This window comes from Labeo rohita, chromosome 10 (genome assembly GCF_022985175.1).
Source record: "Labeo rohita strain BAU-BD-2019 chromosome 10, IGBB_LRoh.1.0, whole genome shotgun sequence".
NCBI classification, from domain to species: Eukaryota; Metazoa; Chordata; class Actinopteri; order Cypriniformes; family Cyprinidae; genus Labeo; species Labeo rohita.
The window spans coordinates 8525453-8541671 of NC_066878.1; the positions used below are offsets into that span (position 1 = coordinate 8525453).

The 16219-nt window shown below is 37.6% G+C and overlaps 1 protein-coding gene across 1 annotated transcript in view; it reads left to right on the plus strand.

The window, feature by feature from the left end:
• Nucleotides 1-16219, plus strand: part of med13a (mediator complex subunit 13a) — a 69623-nt gene that overhangs the window by 15079 nt on the left and 38325 nt on the right. The window contains 2 exon segments of the mRNA XM_051120673.1: nt 3459-3627; nt 15697-15842. Of these exon segments, the coding sequence (XP_050976630.1) occupies nt 3459-3627; nt 15697-15842 (315 nt within the window).

Here is a 16219-nt window from a genome sequence, read left to right on the forward strand (position 1 = left end):
CTGTCAGTTCAACAGTACTTCTGTCACAGTTCAAATTCCATGCATTTAAAATTAAGATTTAATGTGTACTCCTAATGTAAATTCTATTCAAGTATGCATTTATCAATGTAAATATACCTTTAGAGGCAGCACTGCTTATGCATTTATTTATTATGAATTACTCCCTAATATTGTTTTGCTCTCCAAGCTTAATGTGTTTATATTTCAAGGGTGTTTTAGTGCCGTTTACATCTTGCAGTCTTTTGAGCGCACGTTTCTTTGTAAGTCAGCTATCTTCCTCTCTTTGTGTCTCGTGCTCTGTGGGCAGTGGTTAGACCATAAGAGACAAGGTCATAGGGAACGCTTGATACAAACCAGGTGCCTCCTCCCCACAGTAGAAACTGTGAACACAAGGGTTTGGTTTAAAGGAGGGGTAAGTTGCCATTGATACCCAAAACAGCCGGTTTTACAGCAGCTGTTTATATAAAAAAGATGCATGATTTGCGTTATCGAAAGTGAAAGTGACAGTGATGCCTTCATCAGGTTTCTATCATCTTGAGAAAATGTGTATGTATGTTACATATAGCTGAGGTTTCATATTAAAGATGTTACATGAATAGGAGATTTTCATGGTCTCTGAGGTTAACATTTCTGAGCATGAATGATTCTGTCAAGAGCATGTGTCTGTGTACAGGTGAAAAGTAGCTGGCCCTGTACTTACAGTATTAAAAGATGCATGAGACAGCCAAAACCACCTCATTTTCTCTCTCATTCTCTGCCTCTCTTTCTGCTTTGACAAAAGACAAGGTGTTTCATTGTTGCCAAGCTGTTAGTCAAATCAATGACATCCTTTAAAAGTGAATTGTGCTACTTGCTGCCTTTTCAGAAGACATCAACGAATTATAGATTAGCCTTCTGGCCTGATTCCAGGTCTTCAGCTGCGTTCAGTCTGTGCTTATTTCACCATATGCAGACACTCTGACTGAATGACCTTATGATTTAGTTGGCAGTTACCTTCTATGCTGAATTTGTAGGAATGACCTGAATGTACTGTATTAGTACTGATGATTGACAAGTTGGTAGCCACGAATTGCAATATCTTTTATTCAGACGTTTAAATGCCATAAACAGGAGCAGTTACTACAGATGTGCGTTTTAAATATACATACATGGCCATATATGACCATTTGTGGTTGAAAATTCAGCTTCTTTCTAAAAATGTGTTTTTGTTGTCACCTAAAACTAAATGTGTCTGATTTTGGGACTCTGTGGCAGCAAATATGTTGTCAGACGTCTGCGGTGTCGGGGAATCCTATCTGAGCTGTTTGTTACTGTTTTATCAAGTGGAGTTGCTATGTTTCCATCTGCAGACCAGCGGGCGGGCAAGTGTGGGTGGGTGGGTGGTGTAATGCGTGCAGCCCCTGGGTGCTCATGGGAGCTGTGCTGCACAGAGACATGTTTGAAAGGAGCTTAAGAGCTGCCAGGTTTAAGCAGTGACTCCTAATGAGATTACTGAAGCATGGAGGCCACAGCCGAACGTGATCCAGAAACAAACCAGCGCTCGCATTTACAGCCACGTTGGACACTGTACCTGCAAGACTAGACGGTGCAAAGCAAGATGGCGTTTGCTAGAATCAGTACATCAGGTTAATTAAGACTTGAGTCAAATGAGAAATGCGAGTGGAATTCCTATGGCTTTAAAATGAACTACGGCTTCAAATATTGTTTTCTTTTTTAAACTGCAGGAGCAGAGGCTGCTTTTAAAATCAGTTTATGGCTCAAGCTTTTAATTGATTTAAATTCAGCAGGGTTGTTTCATATTTGAGTGATTAGGTGTTGCATTGTTTGTCACATTTGGATTATGTAGACTTAAGAAACAGCCCAGTCTGGCTGGTGATTTATGTAACAAAAACATTAATCATTTTTCTGTATTGTAGTAAAAGAGATGACTTAAAACCTTTAGAATGGATTTTTGGCCTGGTATTGAAGGAGGTATCTTGTTTTTTTTTTTCTTCTGGACTTTTAAAAATTTCAGCTATTTGTATTCTGGTGAGCAGGGTTGAAAATTAATGAGGGCTTGTGGCAAAAATGCCACCAAAATAAAGAGAAGTTTCCCATAAACAGGAGTGCATATACTTTTTTTTTTTTTTTTTTTATGTATTTTTTTTTTTAAAAGCCTGGTTGTCGCAAGAGTACCTGGAGTTTTGGTTTGGTCCTCGCACTGCATATAGTTTGACCCATTAAATAACTCTTAAAAAATAAAATAAAATAATAATGATGATAATAATAATAATAATAATAATAATAATAATAGTGATTAATATCATTGGAATAAAATAAAATAAAATAAAATAAACAAAATAATAAAATGTGGTAATACTATTATGTTTTTAGTTTTTAGTTGTTTTTTTTTTTTTTTTAGTAAAAATACTATTATTTTATAGTAAACTAATAAGATAATATTTTTTTTAATATGAATTTACATTATTTTCAAACCTAAAATTAGCAAGCTTTTATTGTGGTGGGTTACTGGCAAGTAGGTATACGTGCTGCCAGGTTTAGTGCAACCGATTATAGAGCGTCAGTGAATAAAATGTCACATTTTTGCATTGTGCTTTAAAAAAACGGCATCCAATAGCTTACAATTCTGTGCTCAGTTCGAATGTTAATATTATACAGTATTACAGTTTGTTGATCTAAAATCATAACTGTGCAATAACAGCTGTCCACCATGTCCACCAACTTATTTACACAGCGCATTTCTTATTTTCCTCATGCATGCTGACCTGTGTACCGCTTATGTGTTCCACTCACACTGCATCATACTGCTTTTACGCGTTTTGTAGTGCAGCGTTAAGCCTTACAACCAATCAAACACGTTTCTGTTGAACTTGGAAATGCATTTGCCAATCAGAAGCGCTTAGATTAGTCAGCGCTGAGAACACAGAAGCTGTGTTGAGTGCCTCATAAACATAAACAAGAAATAAAAGATTCATTTAGTAGCTTCAGTGATTATAACGGGAGTTTTTGCTTAACTTGCGCTAGACTGGACTAACGTCATGAATGTTAGTTTGTCTGTGAAGCTGGAATGTGACATGCCCCAAACACAGACACAAAACAAAAACACTTTTATATTGTGTTTTCTATATTGATACTAATAACTTTTATTAGCATATAAAGAGCAGTAATCTGCAATAATGCTTTTTGTCATAATGTTGCAGCCCTATGAGCTCCTGTTTCAATTTCAGGCGGCAAGTATTGCTTTTTAATGGAAAAGTAAATTTCTGACCCTGCTGGTGAGGTACAATTAATATATATTTTTTTTTTTGTAATTCTTTTTTCTGTGTGTGTGTGTGTGTGTGTGTGTGTGTTCTGTTACTCATGTCTGCAAATTGCTTTCCTGTACGAATGGTGCATCAGATGTTTATAGACAGCAGCAGGTTGGTGACCGAGTCTCTGTGTGTTTGTCCTCTCCACAGGCGAGGATGACGGCGTGTGGGAGAGCGGTCTGTCCTACGAATGTCGAACTCTTCTCTTCAAGGCCATTCACAACCTGCTGGAGCGCTGTCTGATGAACCGCAGTTTCGTACGCATTGGAAAATGGTTCGTCAAACCCTACGAAAAGGACGAGAAGCCCATTAACAAGAGGTAAGAATGCTATTTCTGTTCAGATGTTCTTTCATTTACTCACATTGTCCTTAATTGATTGTTATTTCTAAGGATAAGAATTAATTAGATTAGATCTTTAATGGAGATCCTCCACTTGGTCCACTAAGGAACTTGCCTTAGTTTATGAAGCTCGGGTTTCTATACAAAGTAAGATCTAGACCAGGTGGCCTTAGATCAACCACACTTCCTTTACAGTCTGACACCGTAATGTGAATATCATTGGTGTCATATGATATTTACACACTATCTCAGTGGGGATTTGAAAACAGACCTGGGTGCATATCCAGAGATTGGCTACTTGTGTTACAGTGCAATAATAATAATTTTTTTAATGCCATTTTTAGGCTGCAATATGCTTGTGTGTGTTTGTGTACATGAGCTTCTTGCAGCCCTGCAAGTGCTCTGTCTCCAGCACTGGATTTCTCACTGTCAGCATCTGTGCTCTTTGATAAGAAACTGAGACGACGTGTGTAGAGGTGGAAAAAAAAAAAAAAAAAAAAAAAAAGAGCAGCTTGGCTTTTCTCTGCCCTCTGCCACAGTTCTCTCCTCACAGCTTCGTTTATTTGCGCTGTTCTCTTATCTTGCTCAAGGTCATTTATACACTCTATTAGCACAGCCAGACAGCTTTCAAGTAGGTTCAGAATAATTTTATTTATTTTTTTTTTTTTCTTTTGTCATGCAACAACTCACAGGAAAGGTTGAATGTTTTCAAATGCAAAAGAAAGATATGTATTTAAAGTCTTGTTTAATACTAAAATTAATATTTTTAATCCTAAAGCCCTTGATTTTTTTTTTTTTAAGGATCAGAGGCTGTTTGTTAAACATGGTTAAAACACACATTCCTTTGAGGTCTGTTAACAAGGCTCTGACTGTGAGTCTGTGTTTTATAGCTCTGTCTGTCTGCAAATCACTGCGAAGTGACACAAAAAAGGAACAACAGTGTTTCCTCCTTCAGCTCAGCCTCTTTCACTCACACATAGGCACTTTCCTTCCCACCCTCCCTCCTTCTATTAGTAGTTTCCTTTAGTGTTGTGCATGTTGAAGATCCAGCAGTCATAGAGAGTCGGTTTCTATGGTTTTCTAGTTTAGTTTTTTTTTTCTTTTTTTTCACTACTAGCGTTTGAAACCACATGACTGCCATGGCTCGACATGTGTTAAACACAATGTGCAGACTCATTAAAGGAGAAGTCCACTTCCAGAGCAAAAATTTACAGATAATGTACTCACCCCTATGTCATCCGAGATGTTCATGTTTTTCTTTCTTCAGTCGTAAAGAAATTGTTTTTGAGGAAAACATTTCAGCGTTTTTCTCCATATAATGGACTGATATGGTGCCCGCATTTTGAACTTCCAAAATGCTGTTTAAATGCAGCTTAATAAAAAGTATATAAATTGTATTATTTTTTATAAAAATTACTGATCGTTTTGCTAGATGATAAGACCCTTCTTCCTCAGCTGGGATCATTTACAACTGCATTTGGGATCGTCTGAAGCCGCATTTAAACTGCATTTTGGAAGTTCAGAATTGGGGCACCATATCAGTCTGTTATATGGAGAGAAATGCTGTAATGTTTTCCTTAAAACATAATTTCTTTACAACTGAAGAAAGAAGGACATGAACATCTTGGATGACGGTTTGCAATATATGTGAATCTTTGTTTTGGAAGTGGACTTTTCCTTTAATTATTAATTGCATGCTTGCATATTTACTGCATTCCATACTTTCAACTCTTATGTCAAGAGTTCATGTGATGTCCAACTACTGGTGTGTTCAGCTTCAATTCATAACTCATATCTCGTATCGAAAAAAATCTGAATCCACATTTTCTCATTAAGAGTCAGACTGTGTGGTCAAACATCTTAATGTGTGTAAGTGGTCGTTTTGTATGAGTTTTCACTCCCTACATCCCTATGACAAGATAATATGAACTGAAGGGATCTGATTCTCAATCGGTGCTCAGTGAGCCTTTTAAATAACAGACTCAGAGGCAGAGGAGTGGAGAACACGGTGTAGTAATGGGCTGTATGGTGATTAGCATTTCTGCCTGCTACACTGATTCCCAAAGCCTGCTTGCGTTTCTTTTAGTGCCAAATCCCTCAGTGATGGCTTGTGTGTTCAAGTCCTAAGCATGTGTGTGTTGTTTTTGTTTTTTTTTTTCCCACCAAGGAGGTGTTTAATTTTGTCCCAGAAGAGCCACCGTAGCAGTACACACATGTGCCCTAAGAGGATATCACCTGTCACAAATATGGCAGTGGGTTCCTGCGTGCCATAGAAACTCAAAACACCTCTGATTCCTCACAGGACTCCATTCATAAACTGGCAGGGGCATCTTAACTGATTGGTCACAACTTGAACCAAATATTATAATGTTGCGAGATTATATTTAGAATAGTCATGGATTGGCGATCTCCACGTAAAACTGATGGTGCAGACCATAAGTCTTGGAGACTTAAAACTTGGAGGGATGGTAGTACTCACACCACCGACACCGTGACCAAAGCTTGCCCCAATTGGCCTGACGGGGGCGCTACAGCAATCGAAAGTACGAAATTGCTCATAACTCCTAAACCGTCAGTCGCATGCTCAAGTGTCTTATGTCGTTGGAATCCTTGCCAAAATTTTTTGGGGTTTTGGATTTTTTGAAAAACCTACTTTTGCAAACTAGTCCTAGGTTTTTCGCCTGATTGGAATCAAACTAGTGCATAAAGATTTGTCCTATCAACATGAAAATTGGTGCGCACAGTCTTGGTCCAAAGTGCCACAAGTGTTTACAAGGACATTTGTGTATCTCAAGAAACATGGCCACAATTGGCAGATGAATTTTGAGCACTTGTTAGACAAGGTTAACGGAGGCCAATCTTGGTGGGCCTGTTTGACTCATGGCCCCAAAGGCCTGAGAGAAATTTGAAATAAATCAGACACTGCATTTTGCATTTTTCAAGGGCGTAAACGACTGTACGTCACACAGTACAATCGCACATACACGATATTCCTATCATACAATAGAACTCCTCATTCCGGACAACTTTGCCTCATTGATTTAAGTGAGTATAGCCTTGCTAAATAATATGTAATGTCTTTTTTCTTATATGCTTTAATGCCCTAAGCGATTGAAATCGCGACTTGCAGCTATATTTCAAAGTGTAATTGGTTTTACTGAGCAAATAAATGCAGGCTTAATGAGCAAAAGAGGCTTCTTTCTATAACTTTAGAAAATCTTACCAACCCCAAACTTACAGTAGTGTAAATGTTTTATGGTTGTTGTGTTTACGTTGTCTTTAGCCTCTCTGGACCGTTTAGATTAGGTTAGGTGTGTTTAAGGAGTGGAGCCGTACTCTCAGTGCAGACATACACGCTTGTGTTGTCTTTCGAAGGATTACCTTAGTAAACCTGTTAGACTTCAGGCCTGTGTTGTCCCCACCTTTGCTTGTCCTGACGCCCGCCCTCTAGATCCTTCCGCACGGAAAACACAGACAGCCTCTGCAGCGCCGCTGGCTTCCTCTCCCTCTCTCTTTCTCTCTCCCCGCAGGTTTTTTAAGAATTCCAGCTCGTGAATAGACCAAAACCCTTCCTGTTCTTTTCTGCGCTGTGTTGTCTTGCGTATGAGCACACAGTGTCTTGTGGTTTCGCTATAATTAGAGGATCTATGGGGAAGAGAGCTATGAAGCCAGGCTCCAAGGAACACCAGAGAGCTTGTTTTGTTGTATTGGATTTTTATTTTGAAATGGTTTGCATACTCCAGCCACATATAGATCTGTGTAGTTTATGCATATGTTTGTTGTAACTATGCTCAGTCACTAGGCGGTTCTCTCATTGGCTGGCTGTACTGTCACACGGCGCTGCTCTGTAACCAAACCCCAATGTGTTTTAGCTGCTTACATCATCCTTCATACAGGTCAGAGCTGTGATCGTGCGCACTCTCCTTCTCTCTCGCTCTCTCTCTCATGGTGGGTGTGAGCAGCAGATCTGTTACCATGGCTAATCCACAGATCCAGTGTGTTCTTTTATGGGCAGTGTTCACAGGGGAGCTGGGTGATGCGTGAGCCAGTGCAGAACATGATGCATTCCCTGCACGTCACTGCACATTACTCAACAATTGTGGCGTAATGTCGCAGTCATACTGTAAAGGGTATTTAAGATGCATCTGTGATTTTCTGTTTGTTTAGAAGGGTGGCGGAGGAGACAGACTGCGGCTGCAGCGCTGAATATATCTATCAGGGTACCTGCGTGAAGCCGCACACATTTCTGCACATCTGTACACACCCACAGAAAGCTCACGTAATAAAATCATGCGCTTGTGTAGGTACAAAATCATTTGCATGCTGAAAGTCTCTCTTGACATGCACGCCTATGACAAACTACAAGCTAGGATGCTTTTATAGGGGTTTGCACACAGATGCAGCGGCGGGATTCTGCAGAGAATGAAGAGGCATGCGATCTGGTGTGTTTATCTATTATGAATGAACTTGCTGTAGCTATACAGCTAAAAGGATGAATTTGTGCACACCAGGTTTCTTTGTCTTGGTCACAACCAGGCCCACACAGAATCTTTGCTGTCATGTGACACCTATAGTTTGCAAAGTTCAATTCATCTGGTCTCCCAATAAATGCATGCTCATTCATGCACTGAAATGAAAATTCAGGATGCACTTGGATGAAAGCTATAACTGAAACAGAAAATACACATTATGTAATAATATTTTTATATAATACATATGTAAAACATTTTACATAAAGTAGTTAACCAACTGTATGTAATAACACTAAAATTTAATTGAATATAACGTCAGTTCTTATGTGAACTTTTTAATAACAATTATCTTTCAAGTACAGTTTGTTTAAATGTAAACATTGAAACGATAGCTGAAATGTTGTCATGACAGTTTTATTCAAACATGCGTTAAATAATGAAGACAGCAGCTTAATTAAAAATATAATGTGTTATCTGGTGCATATGTGTGTATATATGTGTGTGTGTATATATATGTATATGTATATATATGTATGTATGTGTGTGTGTATATATATATGTGTGTGTGTGTGTGTGTGTGTGTGTGTATATATATGTATATGTATATATATGTATATATTATATGTATATATGTATATGTATGTGTACACACACGTGTACATATGCATACATATATAAATATGTAAATGCATGTATATACACACATGTACATATGCATACATATATAAACATGTAAATGCATGTATATATTTTTTATATATATATATATTTATATATATATATATATATATATATATACTTTGTGTATTTAAATATACATAATAAGTATACACAGTAAACACATATGTAAACAAATACTTATATTTAAGGTTTGATTAATCATTTAACAACACTAATTATATGTGACCTTGGATCACAAAACCAGTCATAAGGGTCAGTTTTTCAAAACTGAGATTTATACATCATCTGAAAGCTGAATAAATAAGCTTTCCATTGATGTATGGTTTGTTAGTATAGGACAATATTTGGTCAAAATAAAACTATTTGAATATCTGGAATCTGAGGGTGCAAAAAAATAAAAATTTTGAGAAAATTGCCTTTAAAGTTGTCCAAATAAAGTTCTTTACAATATATATTATATCAAAAATTAAGTTTTCATATATTTATAGTAGGAAATTTACAAAATATCTTTACTTAATTTCCTAATGATTTTTGCTATAAAAGAAAAATCAATAAAATACAATGTATTTTTGGTTATTGCTACAAATATACCCCAGCGACTTAAGACTGGTTTTGTGGTTCAGGGTCACATATTATTTTATGTTTTGGGAGTCTCCTACAATAGGTTTACATGCATGTAAGGGCAAACAGCGCTTTTGTTTTCTCAAAATATGCATTTAATATCTCATCTTCCAGCTATTCTTCCAAAGATTCAGTCTTTCTAAACCCCTTCTCTCTGTGAGCCATACACTACTGTGATTGGTCAGATGGCCCGGGCTGTTGTGATTGGTCTGCTGCATGCAGCGCGTGCCGGAAACGATACGCCCATTGTCATAATTCTGTATTTTAAACGCTCAATAGAAAATTGAGATTCAGTGGAGCCAGCTGGTCCAAATAAACAGGGTACTGAGCCATCCTTCAAGAGCAAGAGTTTTGTGAATCCTGCATTGAACTCTAAGATTAGAGAAGCAGTCGTTAGTAAAGTGACGTGTTTGTGGGTGGGTCAAGTTGGTCACGGCCGGCCGATGTAGAACATAAGTGGGAATTATGCAAATGTGTCACACTGTGACGGCTAGCGGGATTCGAATTTCTAACGACTCATTCTGGCCGTTCAGAGTCTGAGCTTTTGTTTGGGAGACAGCAACTTTATTTATCGTGCACTTTCGGCTTTACAACTTTGCAGATCGTTTGCATTCACAAATACCTATTATATTACACACTGCATTAAAGGCAATATTCAAAATGGCATAGCTTTAAAGATGTCTTGGTGCTTTTAGGTTCATCTGAGTTTGGTGCTCTGTTTCGCAAATTTGACCATGTTTAATTACATTTAACATAATTCTGCAGATTTTCCCCTCAAAATGCGGACCTTTTCTATGTCATTGCCATTTGGATGGAAAACAAACCGTTTTTCTAAAATCTAAATATAAGGCAATATTGCATTTTTAAATCTAGAGCCTTGCTCAGACTACAGCTCCCCTCTGCAGCTTTCTGAGCTCAGTTCCACAAGACTGATGTGAGATTCCTGACATTCCTGAACTCCTACTCTCTCACTTCCCATTCCTGTTCTCCACTCACACACACTCACTCGCTGACACTACATACTGGTCACAGATATCGGGTCAGTGCTGAAATGTCAACTCTTGTTCTCCATTTTTATCTATTTCTCTCGCCTTTTCATTCTCAATCATCCCGTCTTCCTCTCTTCAGATGCTCGCTACACTCTGGCCTTGACTTCATCAGAAGCTCCTATCTTTGTTCCAAGGGAGTGTGTGTGTGCAGTGTCCGTTGTGAAGAGATTTACAATCCGTGGATATGTTCCAGGGTCTCTGGTCTGGCACCTCCCCCTATTTTGAAAAAGCATGTTGATTAAAATAGTCCTTTTTCCTGTAAAGTTTCATTTTGAGGGTGAAAATTTATGGGCGGTGCATTGAGGAAGTCAGGGTGTGTTGGCTCAAGGAGCGTTATGGAGTAAATCTACATCAGCTCGGATGCAAAAAATCTAGATGTGGATAAAAGGAAAAAAAGTTCTTGATTTTTCTGGCTTGAAAAGCCAAATACTGTATCTAGGGAGCATCGTTGTTGATTGTGTTCTGTTTATTAGTTTTAAAAGCGAATTTTGCATTGAAGTGTGCTTTAAAACCCATCCGTGTGCGGCTGTTGTGATAATCTTTGTGAAGATTGAGAGTCTCCGAGGCGTGCAGCCAATCAGGTCCTCTTTTAGTTCGAACGTCGGCTTTGTATTTAGTGAAAGCCTGTTACATAAGATCAATAAACATTTAATTAGCATAAGTGACTGTTGACTAACAAACGTTTTGTTTGAGAAAAGTCTCGCCGGGTTTGTTCAGCTGTTATGACGAGGCAAACAGTTAAAGCGAATACGAGCTCTAGTCATCGAGTCTAGAGGCTTTTTAAGTTCTCTTATTGACTCTAAGCGCTTCGTTTAAAGGCCACGCTTTATGAATGAGTGAGAGGATGTTCTCCTCTGTGTGTATAAAGGCTTTGTTTGGAGCATCTTTGATGGATGCAGCAGACCGTGTGTGTTTGTGTGTGTTAACTGCCGTTGCTCTGTGGTCGACTGCTTTAATCTGAAGGTATTTCAGAGAGTCTCAGTTCTCTATTTGTGGTAAACACGCTGCTGTTAGTAATGCACTTTAGTACTCTGGCTGACGTCTTCCAGGGGTTTGGTTTGGAGGGAGGGTGTGTAACGGCATGTGCTACAGTTGATCACCTGATCTTGCTACTGCTATTGGTCAGGTGATGGAAGACAGACAGTTTGTCATGTGGATTGTTAGAGGGATAGTTGGCTCAAAACTAACAATGACGTGAGGAATAAATGACCACATCATTTCTCATTTCACACTAATCAGTGATTTATAGTGTTATTTATATGCTATTACAGCATTTGTTAACAGTTTGAAGTAGCTTTTATATTTATATGTTCCGTTTCCATTTAAATTTTAGGTCAATTTTCATTTTGGTCATTTTAGTACTTATTTCAGTTGTTTTTCATCTAATATCTATTATTTATTTTAGTTAAAAGCTGTTTTTAATAGGTTTAGCTTTAGTTAAAACAGCACTGTAACACACTCTTACAACTGAAGCGGTATTCGTTTAGCATCTCTTTGAGCGCTCAACATGACAACACAGTTAAATGCAAGACAATTAGATGTAAAGTAAGTTGGGTGCTTTTCAAAGCGCTCGGCCTAGGGGCCGCAGACACCACCTGTTTGTGTGCCTGGGTGTGCTGCGTGTCTAAAGTCGTTGAGTTGAGATGTGATGTGTGTTTGTGGGTTTTGTAGTAGGAGTTTGCTACGCCCTGACCAGAGCCACTGCTTTCAGGAAGTCAGTAACAGCCCAATACTACAGCTGTGGAATGTTTTCTTTCTTTTTCTCGTACTTTCTCATGCTGTTTTTCTCACCACAAGCTGGTCTTAATTTTGTTAATGCTCTTTTTCATTAGTCTGGTTCTTTTTTTCTCCATTCTAAAGCTCACAAATAGGGTCATGTTACCTGTTTGTGACCCCTTAACCTTTCTTTTCTTCCTTTTTTGCTGGAAATGCGCAGTCATTGTGATTAGCTGGTGTCATCAGGAGTAGTGGTGCCCTTAACTCTATTTTTGGCCTGTGTTGACTAGTGCGGAGACTATAAAACTGTTTTGCATTTGCATTTGTTAAAATACACTGCTGTTCAGTTTGGGATTGGTACTATTTAAAAAATAATGTTTTTGGAAAGTGTCTCATGCTCAGGACTGCATGTATTTGATCAAAAATGCAGTAAACATAATATTGTGAAATATTATTGCAATTTTTTTATTTGCATTGAAATATTTTTATTATTTATTCCTGTGATGGCAAAGCTGAATTTTTACAGCATCGTTACTCCAGTCTTCAGTGTCACATTATCTTTTAGAAATCATTTTAATATGCTGATTTGCTGCTCAGAAAACATTTCTTATTATCAGTGTCAAAAATCTTAATGTTTTGTGGAAACCATGGTGATTTAAGGTATCAGAAGTTCAAAAGAACAGGATTTATTTGAAATGATTTTATTTTTGTTACAATATACACTATCAGTCAGAAGTTTTGGAACAGTAGGATTTGTAATGTTTTTCAAAGATGTCTCTTCTGCCCACCAAGCCTGCATTTATTTGATTCAAAGTACAGCAAAAACAGTGAAGTTTTGAAATATTTTTTCTATTTAAAATAACTGTTTTCTATTTGAATATATTTTCAAATGTATTTTATTCCTGTGATCAAAGCTAAATTTTCAGCATCATTACTCTAGTCTTCAGTGTCACATGATCCTTCAAAAATGAAAATGAAATGAAAAATTCTTACTTTTATTTAGCAAGGATGCTTTAAATTGATGTGGAAGTGATGATGAAGACGTTTATCATGTTACAAAAGATTTCTATTTTAGATAAATGCTGTTCTTCTGAACTTTCTATTCATCAATAGAAAGTTTTTTTTTTTTTTTTTTTTTTTTTTTTCCAAAAATCATAATTTTAGATTAATTTCTAAAGGATCATGTGACTGAAGTAATGATTCTGAAAATTCAGCTTAAGTTTCAGTTATTTTAAACAGTAAAAATGTTTAAAAAAAATTTCCTGTTTTGCTGTACTTTGGATCAAATAAATGCAGGCTTGGAGAGCAGAAGAGACTTCTTAAAAAAAAAAAAAAAAAAAATCTTACTGTTTAAAAACTTTGTGTCCTACCAATTGATTACCTCTCTGCTGAAATAAATAAATGAAAAAAAAAAAATAATGTCCCTAAACTTTTGAATAGTACTGTATGTTTAAGTATTTTTATTTGGCTGTTGATAACCTTCTCATGATGAAATGCACAGGGATAAGGTGTCTTAAAGGAATAGTTTACCCAAAAATGAAAATTTTGTCATTTGCTCACCCTCATGTTGTTCCAAACCTGTATAAGTTTATTTCTTATTTTAAACACTATAGGAGATATTTCGAATGTCCAAAGATTTGCTGGTCCCCACTGATTTCTATAGTAGGAAAATAAATACTATGGAAGTCAATGGCGACCATGGAACATTTTTTATGTTCTACATAAGAATGAGACTCACACAGGTTTGGAACGACATGCGGATGTAAATAATGACAGTTATTCCGTTTTTGGGTTAACTATCTTTTTAACTTGCGATTTAGTGTTGCTCCCTTTATTTTCTCTTTTCAGTTTAATTTAGTCTGAGTTACTTTTGGACCCTGGTCTGGTGTGAAGTCAGGGAGGAACAGCGGTTACAGGTCATGTTTTTGTTTTGGGGTTGGTTAATGATGCACACACTGATTCCTCTGTCTGCTGCTGAATAGAGAACTTCAGGAGCATGCTGTTATTGAGCACACTGTGTGTGTAGACCATGTGATCAAATGTGATGGTGCAGCAGTACTGAGCTCACTCAGAGAGCCTCCTTTTGTGCACGTTGTTGTTGAGAAAGTTTTAAAACGTGTGTGACTGAAATAGCAGAGCAATGGCGTCAGATCGCAGTTGCGATAATGTCTCTACAGAGGGCAGCCTGCTGTAAAACATTCTTCCTAGAAAAGTCTGAGAGCTGTAGTAATGCATGGGGTCAGTGTGGCGTGTTTACTTTGTTCAGATGTGACGTAGTTGCAAATCAGTGTCTGTCTCTGTGGGTTAGTGGCTGAACCTCTTCCATGGTTCTCTCGCTCTCTAAATGCAGATGTTTGGCAAGTGTCCATACTGATGGCATGCTGCCTATACTTTGTTTTTGGAGAGACTCTCTTTGGGTTTATGGCCGTCGTTATAAAGCAGTTAGAGCAGCTAACACTGTACTGTACAACGGCTGGTGATGCATCCAAAAACGCTTTCTAATATAGTCAGAATAAGTGTTGTGGTAGTTGCAAAGGTGTTATGAGTGGTTGCTAGGGTCAAAAAAACAAGTCTTTGTGATTCTTATCCCTAGATATAGTTTGCATTCCTCCTTCAGTGCAAGTTGTTGTCTGATCTGATTGCTTAGAAAACTAATAGCATGCCTCTTCTCAACAAACCGCATTATTTGAGATGTCGTATATGCCCGTGGCATAAACTTTGTGTCATCTGAAGTTTAATACTTAGGTTTAGGGGCTTGTTCGGATGTCTAACCTTAAGTATGAGCAATATTAAATGCGGAAATTGTCATAGTAAGCATAATTAATTCATGGGGAGCTTGCCTTTATTTTACAAACGTTTCCTTTTAAAGCTTAATGCAATGACATTTCATGGAAATACAAGAGGTTTTTCTGGTTTAGTAATTTTGCCAGTGGACTAGTTTTGCTTTAAGATGCTTTAATGCCTGCGATGATTCTAGATCAGCAGAGCAACTCTAATGCACCGTGGAACGAAGGATTTTAAGCACATATTAAGAAGCTGGCGTAGTTTGGACTGATTTTCACAGAGCTCAGGCTTTACAGAGCTCAGGGTGTGACTAATGTAGAAGAAGTGTTATTGTCCTTTTACATATATTAAAGGTCCTCATGCATATTCATGAGGAGAAGGGTCAAACACAGTGTAATCCTTGAGGTCAAAGAGCAGACACTTGCTTCTCAGTGACGTGTGATGTTTCTCACGCGTTTGAGATATTGACAATACTGTTTTTAGAGTTACAAATGAATCAGATTCTCTCTTAGGCATTTAATGATCACATCAGATGGCGGTGAAATGATTCACAAGAGTTCACTGGTGCTGATTATATGACTCACAAAGTACGTTAGAAATCCAGGCAGATGATCTGTAGTTGTTGGATCTTTATGATTAATCCATGTTTTATTTATTTTTTTTTTTTCTTTTGAGGCACATGTGCTGCTGCTTCGCTTAAACACCTGTCTCTCTTTCTTTCTCAGAGAACACCTGTCTTGCTCTTTCACGTTTTTCCTGCATGGAGACAGCAATGTGTGCACCAGTGTGGAGATCAACCAGCACCAGCCCGTGTACCATCTGAGCGAGGAGCACCTGACGCTGGCCCAGCAGGCCTCCAGCCCATTCCAAGGTGACAGAACACTTTTCTTGATACACTTTTAAATATTTTTTTTTATTTTGTTTCTCCTCTCTCTCTTTCTCTTTCCAGTATTTAGTTTTTTATCAAAAAGATGAGGTTTATAATTAGTAAAGCCCAATGGCATCCTGTCTGCCCTTCTGTATTTTGAAAAAAATTATTAAATAAAATACAGAAATAGTGTTAGAGACCTTTTCCTGTTTTAGGTGCTTGAGGAAAAGGAAAGCGTTCTTCATTACCGGTAACATGAGCAGCGCTCAGATATCTGCACATCCTTAAATCCTAAAAATGTTTTAACTGGGGCATTGAGATGTAAAAATATTTAATCGATAATCACTTTTGTCTTTGTCCTCAAAGAAGACAAAAATAAT